Raw genomic sequence first — 12,040 nt, 5'->3', positions numbered from 1 at the left:
GCTTTACACAATTGATGTGTGTATGGATTGTGATAAGAGTTGTATGAGCCCCTAATAAAATGATTAAAAAAAAAAAAAAGAGATGCCATCTCAAAACTCTGGCTCAAGGCATGGTAAACAGTGCGACGATGTGTCAATTCTTCATAGGGAAGGTGTTAGAGCCGGTCAGAAGACTATTCTCTGAGGCGTATATAACACACTCTATGGATGATATTTTGATAGCTGTGCCTTACAGTAACATGCTGCAGCAGACTTATAGGCGCGTCAGTGAGGCAGTCTGTCAGGCAGGATTAGTAATTGCTCCAGATAAGATTCAAACTACCAGTCCCCACACTCATCTAGGGACAGTGATAGATCGGACCACGATCAAGCCTCAAAGACTTGAGAGTAGAAAAGACCATCTTAGAACATTAAATGATTTCCAGAAGCTTTTAGGAGAAATAAACTGGGTAAGACCTTACCTAGGAATCTCCACAGAGGAACTTAAACACTTCTTTGACATATTAAAGGGGGATTCTCAGCTGAGTAGTCCCAGAGAGCTCACCACTGAGGCTTGCCTGGAATTGCAGTTTGTGGAGGAGAGGCTTAGCCAGGGGGAGATCTATCGAGTTGATCCTGACAAGAGCATACACCTTATCATTTTTCACACTCTAGTCACTCCCACTGCTATTTTGGCCCAAGAGGACAAGCCTCTCGAGTGGATACATTTAGGGAACACGGGTCCTAAGGTCATCTGGCCTTATTGAGAGCAAGTAGTCCAGCTGGTTTCCAAAGGCAGCCTCCGCTGCCGGCAGCTGCGTAGGTTTGATCCGGCTGTCATAATTCTGCCTTACACTCCCGCTCAAGTGAGGAGCCTTTTAGAACTTGCCACGGATTTTCAGATAGCTTTAGCTGAATTTTGTGGGAAGCTAGATTGCCACTATCCTCCAGGGAGACTTTGGGGTTTTCTAAAACAAACTCCCCAGACCCTCAGCAAGGTTTTCTCACAGAAGCCAATTGAAGGAGTCCCCACTTACTTCACAGACAGCTCCAGTAATGGCATGGCAGCCTACTGGGGTCCCTCCTCCTGTTCCTTCCAAACCTGTCACACCTCTACTCAGAAAACAGAGATATTTGCTATCATTTTACTATTTAAAGATATGAGGCACCTATCAACATAATCAGTGACTCTGCTTACACAGTGCAAGTCTGTTCTTTCATTGAAACAGCGCAGTTGAAGGCATTCCACTAACTGATGTATTTAAACAAATGGTGGTTGGCATAGAAAGAGGCTGGATCCCACGTGCTTGGGTTCAAAGCATTTCACATAGCTTAAGTTCTAGTCTGACTGTGTTCATTCATCATATTTTTGATGCTCACAGTCTCGTGTTGCTTCTATAGGAAGCTAAGAGATATGAAGAGAGACCATGTTGCCCCTGTGACACATCAAATCTTAAACGTAATGCAGAAAGCTGAAATCTGGGATACTAGCACTAAGGGCAATAGAACTGGGACTTATTCCTTGACGTGTACGGAGGGAATCTGGAAAGCCTGTGTTCCATGGTAGGAAAGCCGCCACTCTGGTAGTTGGAGATATAGTCTGAGTACATTTTCCTGTGGTAATCTATCATTTCCACAGTTTTTCCCTCTAAAGCTGTGCTGCCTTAAAGTGAGCACAGGGTTGATTCATTCTCCCTATAGAAGCAGACATTCCTATTTGCTCATTTTCTTCCCGCCGCAGCATCCGGCCCTCTCATACCTTCCTCCAATAGAAGATGGGCTTAGGGGGACTTTGTCCTCCATGCCTGAATTCAAAACGTTTTCCATAAGCCTGAATTTTTGGCTATATTAATTGGATCATGAAGTGTTGCCTTGACAGCTTTCAAAATATAGAAGATAGCCACGTAGCCGCTGTGGCTCTTTTGAATTTTATATATAAAACAAAAGGGGGAATTGTGGGAAACAAGGATTTTTCCCAAGTTGTCTCCCTGAAATAGATGCCAAACTTAGCTGCTTGCGAATGACTATACACTTGGAGGTCATCAGGAGTAGATCAGGGGTCATTCTCCCTAAGAGCTATCAGCCATCTAGAGCAGTCACCACTGTTTATCCAACAGCAAATAGGGCCCACTCTCTTCTGATGAAGATAGTAGTTGTCTGTTTCCTTGTAGCAGACCACAAAGAGGTCAAACCCACCCAAAGATGACCAAGGTTAGGCCGCCATCATGAATCTAGTGTCCTCCCATCTTGTCACATGTATACCCCTAGACCTTCCCATTCCTATGGGCACACCCCTAGCTCATCCCCTTCCCATTACGCTTATGCCTATCATACATCCCCTTCCTACGATGTGTATGCCTATTGTACTGCCCCTTCCTGTACGTGTGGTTACTGTAATGATGCCCCCCTAAGGAGATATAACCCTTGGTTAGCAATAAGGTTGGGGCTCTCTCCTGCTCTCGCAGCCGGGCTCCCCCCACAAGGACCACCAAGCGGGGCTGAGGTGAGCATGCAACCATGAATTGTGTCTGACTCCATTACTCCAATCTCTCCTCTACCTCTCATGCTCTGACTTCACTATAATCTTTACTTATTATCGCTGTACAATTGCGCCTACTGGACCTGTGATGATTTTTTGGGGACCCTCCTTGCCCCACAACAGGGAATCCAGGGCAGATGATCCTTTCAGGACCAGTGGTGTGAGTGGCGATACTGGGAGGGTAGAGGGAGAGTTGGTTCGAAAGGGGGAACCGATTACAAGGATCTACTTGTGACCTCCTCCCTGGGGGACGGACAACAGAAAAGTGGGTGAAGGGAGACATTGGACGAGGTAGGATATGACAAAATAATAATTTATAAATTATCAAGGGTTCATGAGGGAGGGGGCGGCGGGGAGGAGGGGGGAAAATGAGGACCTGAGGCTAGGGTCATAGGTGGAGAGCAAATGTTTTGAGAATGATGAGGGCAATGAATGTACAAATGTGCTTGACACAATTGATGTGTGTATGGATTGTGATGAGTTGTATGAGCCCCTAATAAAACGATTAAAAAAAACCTCTTCCCCCTCATTGATGGCATAAATAGAATATCAAACATAAAACAAATAAGTAGCAAAATACAAACTAGTTCAATGGAACCTCCTAACATTAAGCACTTACATTCATCAAAACCCACCCACTGCCACTGAGTTCATTGTGACTCATAGGGCCCTAATGCAGTGCTTCTCAGCCTTCCTCACGCCACGAACCTTCCATACAGTTCCTCAGGTGGTGGTGACCCTCCCCCCCAACCATAATATTATTTCCATTGCTACTTCATCACTGTCATTTTGCTACTGTTATGAATTGGGTGGCCCCAGTGAAAGGGTCGTTCGACCCCCAAAGGGGTAGCGACCCACAGCTTGAGAACCGCTGCCCTAATAGGACAAAGTAGAACCGACCACCCCTTTGGGTGTGCAAGACAGTAAACCTGACACGACACACACGTAGCCTAGTGCATCGCCGGGCACCTTTGTTCTCACGTGACTACGCCAAAAGAGTGAGTGAAAGAGACCCTAGTCGGGGAACATTTTTTGCAATAATAGCTAAATCTCTGAGATTTCTAGAACCCCTCAAAACAAAAAGACAAACTATCCAATTTTAAAATGAGTAAAGGCCATGGACTGATACTTCTGCAAAGAATATATTCAGGCAGCCAACATGAAGAAATGCTCACGCGTCTGAGCCATTAGAAAAATGCGCGTTCCAGCCTGGTCCCGGCGCTATGGCTCCCGCGAAGAAGGGCGGTGAGAAGAAGGGCCGTTCGGCCATCAACGAGGTCGTGACCGGAGAGTACACCATCCACATTCACAAGCGCATCCATGGCGTGGGCTGCAAGAAGCGTGCCCCTCGGGCGCTCAAGGAGATTCGGAAGTTTGCCATGAAGGAGATGGGGACACCCGATGTACGAATCGACACCAGGCTCAACAAAGCTGCGTGGGCCAAAGGAATCAGGAATGTTCCATACCGCATCCGTGTGCGGTTGTCCAGGAAACGCAATGAGGATGAAGATTCCCCGAACAAGCTCTACACATTGGTTACCTACGTGCCTGTCACCACTTTCAAAAACCTACAGACAGTCAACGTGGATGAAAACTAGTGGCTGGTTATCTAATAAAGGTTTTAAACTGCAAAAAAGAAAAAAAAGAAAAGAAAAATGCTCATCAAAACAAAGTTCAAATTAATAGCAAAGTTCAAAACAATAGCGGAAAATAGCAAATGATGGAGAGAGAGAGAGAGAGACTGGAACCCTCATACACGGGTAGTAGGATTGTAAATGATGTAACCACTGTGAAAACCATGGCGCTGCCTAAGAAAAAATGGAAATCGAAATTCGATGTGGTTCAGCAGGCTCACTGCCAGGTAGAGATCGTAGATAAATAAGAACTGTGACACACACACGTTCATTGCAAAACAATTCACAATGATAAAAAGATGGAAACATCCTAAATGCCCATCAACGGAAGAAGGGATAAACGAATTATGGCCCCCACACCGTGGAGTCCCGTGCACCATTACAAAGTAATGACGGATCTGCCAAACAACGAGGAGGAACTTGGAAGAGAGATTGCTGAGTGAAACTAGCAAATCACAGAATGGCAAACATGACACGAGAATACTATTTTTAAAAGTGAAGATTTTCACACCAAAAGAAACAGTATTTGATGGCTACCAGGGGTGAGAGAGAAAGAGGGGGAGTCGTTAGCTGGAAGGTAGACCCATATTAACTTGGGCGAAGGGAAACATGAGCTAGGTGGGAGGTCAGCAAAAACTGATGGAGGCGAAGACAATGAAAGGCAACAAGCAGCCCACCAGCTGTGTGACCCAAAGTGGCAGATAGGATGTTAGAATATGGCCAAGGGAAAAGTGTCAGGGCTAAAAATGTGAGCACCCCACTTTTAGAAGGCTATGGAGGGCAGTGGGAGCCCCACACCCATCTGGTGAGTAGTCAAACTGAGGCGCTGGCAGATCCCCGCTAGCACATTTGTACATAGGCTGCCATCATCGTTCTCAAAACACCTGCTTTCTACTTGAGCCTTTGGTATCAGTTCCTCATTTCCCCCTCCTTCCCTGCTTCCCCCTCCTGATCATTGTATTCTTGAATACGATGAATCAGACTGGATCCTTGGCCAATTGACCTTGCTGTAGACCCAATCTGAATGTGCTCTGGGAGCTAGACTCTCTTGCTTGTTCCATGACAGAAGTTTCTTCCTGGCTTTTTGAAAGCTGATGGGGATCTTTTCTTTCTTACTCATTATTTGTATTTTTATCTTTATATTATTTTATACTTACCATTTTGCTTTTTATTGTTTCCGTTGGGTTTCCCAGTTTGTGCAGCACAGGAGAGGGGGTGCATAGTGATAATAACTGAGACAAGGGTTTATAGGGGATGCAGGGGGTGGGGTAATAGGGAGAGGAAGGGATTTCAGGAATAAACAAGACAGCAGGAGGGGGGAGCACTAGAATGGGTTGTGATCGAACAACTCATTTTAAGGGCTTTTTAACCATGTGGGGGGTGTTCTAAAATTGGTGTGGTGATGATTGTACAATTCTTCTTGATATGATTGCACTATTGAATTGTATGATACTAAAATTATGTGCCAATAAAGCTGTGGGGGGGGGCAGGGGGAAGGAATTAAAGGCAATAGAAGTAAATACTATTATAATAGCAACAACAGTATCTTGCAATAATGTACAAGTGGATACATCAATAGACAGGCAAGCTGAACAGGTGTGGGAAGGAGAACAGGACGAGACCTATGAATATATACAGGTTTGTGTGTAAATAGGTGGAGCCGTGGTGGTGTAGTGGTTACATGCTGGGCTGCTCACAAGAAGGTCAGCAGTTTGAAACCACCAGCTGCTCTTCAGGAGAAAGATGAGGCTTTCTACTCCCATAAAGAGTTACCATCTCAGAAACCCACAGGAGCAGTTCTACCCTGTCCTATAGGGTCGCTGTGAGGCAGTATTGACTCGATGGCTGCAATTTTGGTTTGGGTCAAGTGTATAAATAGCCTGGGGCCCACACCTGACCTCCTCTGCCCCATGGGAGGACGACAATCTACCTCCACATCTGCCCAGGGCCAATTGCCGCAGGTCAGTGCTCAGACACCCCTCCGCCCTCCATCGTTCTTACCTCTTCTGACAAGAACCCTTCCTCCCCCCACACTGGACTTTTCCGCCGGTTGTGATCATTCGTTGCACTCATGATCGACAAACTCACAACTGTGGCGGTTTACCCCCTCCAACAGTCACGTCTCTCTCTCTGGTCCTCAGCCCCTTGTAGGCCCTTGGCCTCTAGTCCCCCGGTCCTAGTAGCCACTGGCTGCCCTGCCTCACTGTCTCAGAGTCTTGATACTGCCCCTCTGCTCTGTCTCAGTCTTCTCACCGTGCCCTCTCTCTGCTCTCAGGGAGGCATGGGGCTGCTGGCTCTGCCATTGCAGGCAGGGGTTTCCCACGTGCTCTGACGGTGGCTCTTCGTCGTTGATGGTCCCAGGACTTCTCACTGCTCCTGCTTCTGAGATGGCTCCTTCTTATAGCCAGGTGAGTGGCACCTAAAACCCCATGGTTCCACCCAATCACTGGAGGGAGTGACAGAGACACGGAGGTGGTAGTTACATAATCTGGTGTCAACTTGTGAAGGGGTGGAATCTAGCCTGTCAATCAGGTTGCAGCTTGATGACCTCATTTGGACGCTCGTCAGAGATAAATAGCTCCCTGGAGGTGGGACACACACTCTCCCTGTGAGACATCCCTGTTGACAAGCCACATGGAGCTACACTGATAGAACCAGAGCCCTGGAGCTGGAGGAGCCACGTGGAGACCCACACCAGCGCTGAGATGCTTCCACTGCCACTGGATCCACAAGACTTTCCACCCACTGGCCTGTGACCTTCCTGCATTCAAGGTCATTGCACGTATTGTGTGAGTCTGAAGAGGAATTTATAGACTGGTATCGGACATATGGACTTGATTTGGACCGGGCAGGGATGCTTCCTTATATAATTACTCTGATATAAAGTTCCTTCTTTTTTATTTCTTTATTTTTTTATATAAAGTTCTTTCTCACACCCATGAGTGTATATGAATTTGTTTCTCTAGTCTACCCGGGCTAATATATGGATAGAAGAACCATATTAAGAACTCTAACTTCACCACAGTTTGACAGGATATCTGGACATATGCCCCTATGCTCTGCATATGTTCATGAACAGAGTCGAGGATACTGGGGGCAAGGTTAGGAAAACTTCTTAGACATAACCAAATCCTTGAACGAATGAGGCTCAGGGCCAGAGCCTTGGAGAATACCTATGCTTTCACCATAGTTCACAAAGAATGCTCTGTGTCCTACTTTGGTGAGCAGTGACTGGGGTTTTAAAGGCACGTAAATGGCCATCAAAGACACGACTATGGGTCTCCCTCTGTCTGGAGCAAGGAAGAATGAAGGACAACAAAGAGAAGTATGGAAATAATCCAGTGGCGTAATGGACCCCCTGAACTCCAGCCTCCACTATCCCGAGACCAGAGAAACTGCACAACAGCCTGCTACCATTACCAACCTCTCTGAAAGGGATCTCATTAACAAGTCCTAGCTACCGTGGGATAAAAATATGGAACAAAACTCAAAATACCAAAACCAAACCAAAACAACAAAAAAAGCAGACTTACAGGTTGGAAAGAGACTGAGCTCCTGAAACCGAGGGGATTGAGCTCACCCCGGTGGCTTAATTTCCAGCCAAACAATAGACGGGCCTATAGGTGTGGGAACAACCCTAAGTAGGTAGGAAATCCTCAGAACCATGGAATAATTAACCCTCTGTGATCAAAGGCGCAGCCTTCGCCCACGGGCAACGTTGAGAGGGTTAGGGGAGGAGGCGGCGTGAGGGCGGGAGTACGGGATGTGATGGGAGGTAGGGACGCTCCGTTGTGGGGATTGCCATCAGGGACACGGAACACGTTGCATATGAACTATTGACTAGAGAACAATGTTCGGCAAACCGTCGCTCAATTCACAATAAAAAAGTCCAGGAAAACAAAACAACCTCTCCCCATTAACTTCTGACATAAATAGACCATGAGGCACAACTAAAAACACACAGCCAATCAACAACCTCTCCCCCACTAACTTCTGACTCAACATTAGACCACAGAGACAGGGCCTCCCCCTAATGAAATTCTTTGGTCCATCCACAGACTTCACCAAAAGAGGAAAAAGAGACCCTCGGAGTTTTGGAAAACCATTTTGGCCACAAGATCACTGACAAGGTCCACATCTCTGAACCGTATGGAAACGTCAACACCTCAACAGCAAACAGACAATCTCATTTAAAAACGGGCCAAGAGCACGGATAGACACTTGATCAGTAAGGACATCCAGGTCGCCAAGAAGCGCGTGAAGAGCTGGCTTTTGGAGAGCTACAAATCCGAAGAGCAATGAGGATGTCCTCTCGCTCCAGCACCGTTAGCATCACTCAAAAGCAGCCAGCAGCCGAGGCTGGCAAGGCTGTAGCAAAACCAGAGCCCCAGACACTTCTGGAGGGACTGCAAAATGGTACAAGCCTGTGGCAAAGCGTGTGGTGCTTCCTGAAGAATCTAGATTCGGAAATTCCATAGAATCCCTAGATGATCATACCAGAAATTCCTAGGAAAACATGAGCTGTCCCACAAATAGATTCGCCCGTGTTCTCTGTTTCTGCTTATGAAATGGTTCACTTTATAGTCAGTGGAATGGCAAAACTGACCAGCCCCTCCATTAGACTTTCTTTTTTTCTTCATGAGACTTTTACATGCCCTATTTTCACCTTCCCATGCAGTCATGTGGTGGGAGTTACAGCCGGTGGGTGGAGGAGCCATGCCACTCATTTTGCTTCACTGCAGGAACCCTACACTCTGAGGTGGTCATGGCCCAGCCAATGGGAATGGATAGCTTGTTAATAATGTAAACAAGGTACATTGCTACACTCGGAATGAGCAGGGACATTGTTGCGATGAAAGAAAATTCCCGGGTGCCATTTCCTGCCCTTTTTCTCATCCGTACCTTTTTCTGTTTTCTCAAGACATCCTCATAATAAGCCTCCATGATTATCCTGTGTCTTTCGACAAGATATATCAGGATTAAAAAAAAAAAAGATATATCAGGATTATCCTATTACAGTCCCCCTCCTCAAAGAGCCTTCCGTGTTGAATGTAGCTGTTTTTATTGCATCTAGGTTTAAGGTGCCTGTAAAACTGGTGTGGCAGCAATGCCCGGCCTTCTGACTTCACGAAGACCGAGGAAGAAAACCAGCATCAGCCCCAACCCCAGGGAGATTCCTCTGCGGCAGAGATCAGACACGTGTCCACACCTAAACTTAAAAAAAAACAAAACAATTCTGACACCACCTAGAATCTTCTGTGGCACGCTCTACTTCACTGTGGGTTCAATACGTTCTTGCCATGGCCGCACAAACGTACAGATAACACTCAGGGTTTATTACTGAAATAACAGGTTACAATGCAGGATCAGAAACTACTCAGGGTATAGTTCTTTGATCACGATGTTCTTCTGATGTGAGTGAGATCCCTTTTCTGCTGTTGTTGTTGCTAAGTTGTCATAGAGTTGGTTCTGACTACAGTAACCCTATGTACAACCGTCTAAATGCTGCCCGATCCCGCACCACCCTCACCATTGGTCCTCTGCTCGATCCCACCATTGAAGCCAGGGTGTCAATCCACCTCCTTGAAAACCTTCCTCCTTTTTCATTGCATAGGTCACAAAGTGGGTGGGATCTACATTAAGGTCCCTGAGCTCACAGGTGAGGAAACCTAATACCTGCATTGGGGGAAGGTATCAGGAGGGTTGGGTGGAAGAGAGAGCAGAAGGATCATGTCTGCTTCTATAGCGAGATAGAATCAACCATGTGCTCACTTTAAGGCAGCGTAGCTGTTAAGGGGGCATCCGGGAATGATTTTTAAAGTAGGATACTGTACCTAGACTTGATCTCTAACTTACCAAAGTGGAGGCTTTCCCCCCCGTGGAATCCCAGCTTTCCAGATCCCTCAGGGATAAGTTAGGGAGAGAGTCCTCGACCGATTTCCCTCAGTGCTAGTTTCCCACATGTAGGGATGAGCCAGAATCAATTCAATGGCAGTACGTTTGTGTTTGAAAGGTTTCTCTGGTTTTGTGATGATACTTTTTGACTTAACGTCACATAATCCCGTATCTAGGGGACACACTATGTAGACACTGGAACTGAACTACTGGACGTGAAAACTAAGGACCAATCTGGAGGCACATCTAGGTCAATTAGCAAACGTAGTTCATAAGTGTCATTTTCTACATGCTACTCTGGTGAGCATATGACAAGCTTATGAACAGACATCTGAGGAACAAATACTGGTCTCTTCACATCTGGATCAAAGGAGAATGAAGAAAACCAAAGACTGGGGGTGTAATTAGTCTCCATGACTCAGTGGCCATAGGAACCACAGTCTCCCCTAACCTGAGACCAGAAGAACCAGATGGAGCCTTGCTACCACAAGAGAAGGTTCCTGTTAGAATGGGTTAGACATGTACACCTCGCTGGTCGCAAGGAGAAAGACTAGAAGCTCCATACAGTTCCCCAAGGCAGCTTTTTAACTTGAAACTTAAGACACTCCCAGAGGCTGTCTCTCAGCCAAAGACTACGAAATAAAGGAAAACATCCAGAAGGAAGACCAGTCAGCTGCACAAGATCAAAAAGACAACATCTATCCCAAAGCAAAGATGCGCTGACAGGAAGAAAGGGAAAAGAAAAAAAAAAAAAACCCCACAAAAAACAAAGCACACAGAAGAACGGAGACAGGAAAAGTCCGGGGGGAGAAAGGCAGAGAGCTGACACATTCTGGGGATGGAAACCGGCATCAGGGAACAATTTGTGTCTGAATTTCCTATGAGAAAACTGATTTACTATGTGCACTTTCACCTGAAGTACATACAATGTTCAAAAACAAAAAGTCCTCTCGCCCTGGGCCCTACTTGTTATAAAATGACCCAAAGAAGTCCCCATGGGTCTTGACAGACACGGTTGTTTTTAAACTGAGCCGACGGATAGCCAGGTAGAACTGGACTGCTTTCTGGATCTCACGAAATTGCACTCAACACCTGCTAGCCATTAAAAACCAAACCAGAAACACTGCCACGGGGTCCGTTTTGACACAAAATGACCCTATTGGACAGAGCAGATTTACCCCTCTTAGCCTATACATCCTAATGGGAGTCGACAGCTTCATCCATCTCCCCATGGAGCGGCTGGTGGGTTCAAACCGCTGACCTTGCAGTTAGCAGCCCAACGTGAAGCCCACTATGGCGCCAGGGCTCTTCTGCTAGCCAGAGAGAAGATACAAATAATGCCTAGCCGTTCAGTGGGAGCCTCTGACCCAGAGCCTCCCCAGCGGGCTTCAAGGGCACTTTCTGTGCCTATAGGTAATGCAGGGACTTCCCCCTCCTGAGAGCTCCCCGTCCCCTCTCCCGGCTGCTTCCCTTTCCCAGGACTTGCTCTGGAGCGCCTCCTGCCTCCGGGAACTGCCTTCTGCATCGTGAGCTGTCGCTAGCAGGGCTCCAAAAACGAGGGCGCTTTGTTGTGCAACACTGCTATCTGGTGGTCATGTCGTTTTTCTCCGATGGGCCCCAAACCCCCGAAGTCTTCACACCCCTGCATAGCAGTTAAATACATCCGGAGGCTGCAGGGGGCAGATCCAGGCCATTTTGCACAAGTCCCCCAGCAGACTGGAACCTGCCGCTAAGGCTGAGGACCACGGTGGGCAAAGACTATGTCTCGCGGGCCGCTTTGATGAGCATACACTCCGGGGAGAGCGGAAGGAAGGACGTTTTTGTAAACGTCCAGGTGAGATAGGAATGCGGGCTGGGGCCTGAGTGGTAGCAACAGAAGCGCTGACAACTGGCCAGTCTGGCTGTCTTCGAGCCAACGGGCTTTGGTGATGGCTTGGCTGTGTGGCTTGTGAGAAAGGAAAAGAGCAGGCAACCTGCTTTGGGCAGCTGGAAG

General features: G+C 47.1%; 1 protein-coding gene across 1 annotated transcript; it reads left to right on the top strand.

Annotated features, from left to right (window-relative positions):
- The first annotated feature begins 3,735 nt into the window (after nucleotides 1-3,735).
- LOC101649649 (60S ribosomal protein L31-like) lies at nucleotides 3,736-4,134 on the top strand. The gene has a single exon (XM_045293513.1). The coding sequence runs from the start codon at nucleotides 3,742-3,744 to the stop codon at nucleotides 4,114-4,116; it is 375 nt and encodes a 124-aa protein (XP_045149448.1). The 5' UTR covers nucleotides 3,736-3,741; the 3' UTR covers nucleotides 4,117-4,134.
- Nucleotides 4,135-12,040: the final 7,906 nt, after the last annotated feature.

The sequence above is a fragment of the Echinops telfairi genome, unplaced genomic scaffold, assembly GCF_000313985.2.
Source record: "Echinops telfairi isolate 266 unplaced genomic scaffold, ASM31398v2 ScPeMD7_2010;HRSCAF=2546, whole genome shotgun sequence".
NCBI lineage: Eukaryota > Metazoa > Chordata > Mammalia > Afrosoricida > Tenrecidae > Echinops > Echinops telfairi.
This window is presented reverse-complemented; position numbering and strand designations above follow the sequence as displayed.

What these genes read in the sequence shown, in the direction of transcription:
- LOC101649649 (XM_045293513.1), top strand. Translation starts at nt 3,742, where the DNA reads ATGGCTCCCGCGAAGAAGGGCGGTGAGAAGAAGGGCCGTTCGGCCATC.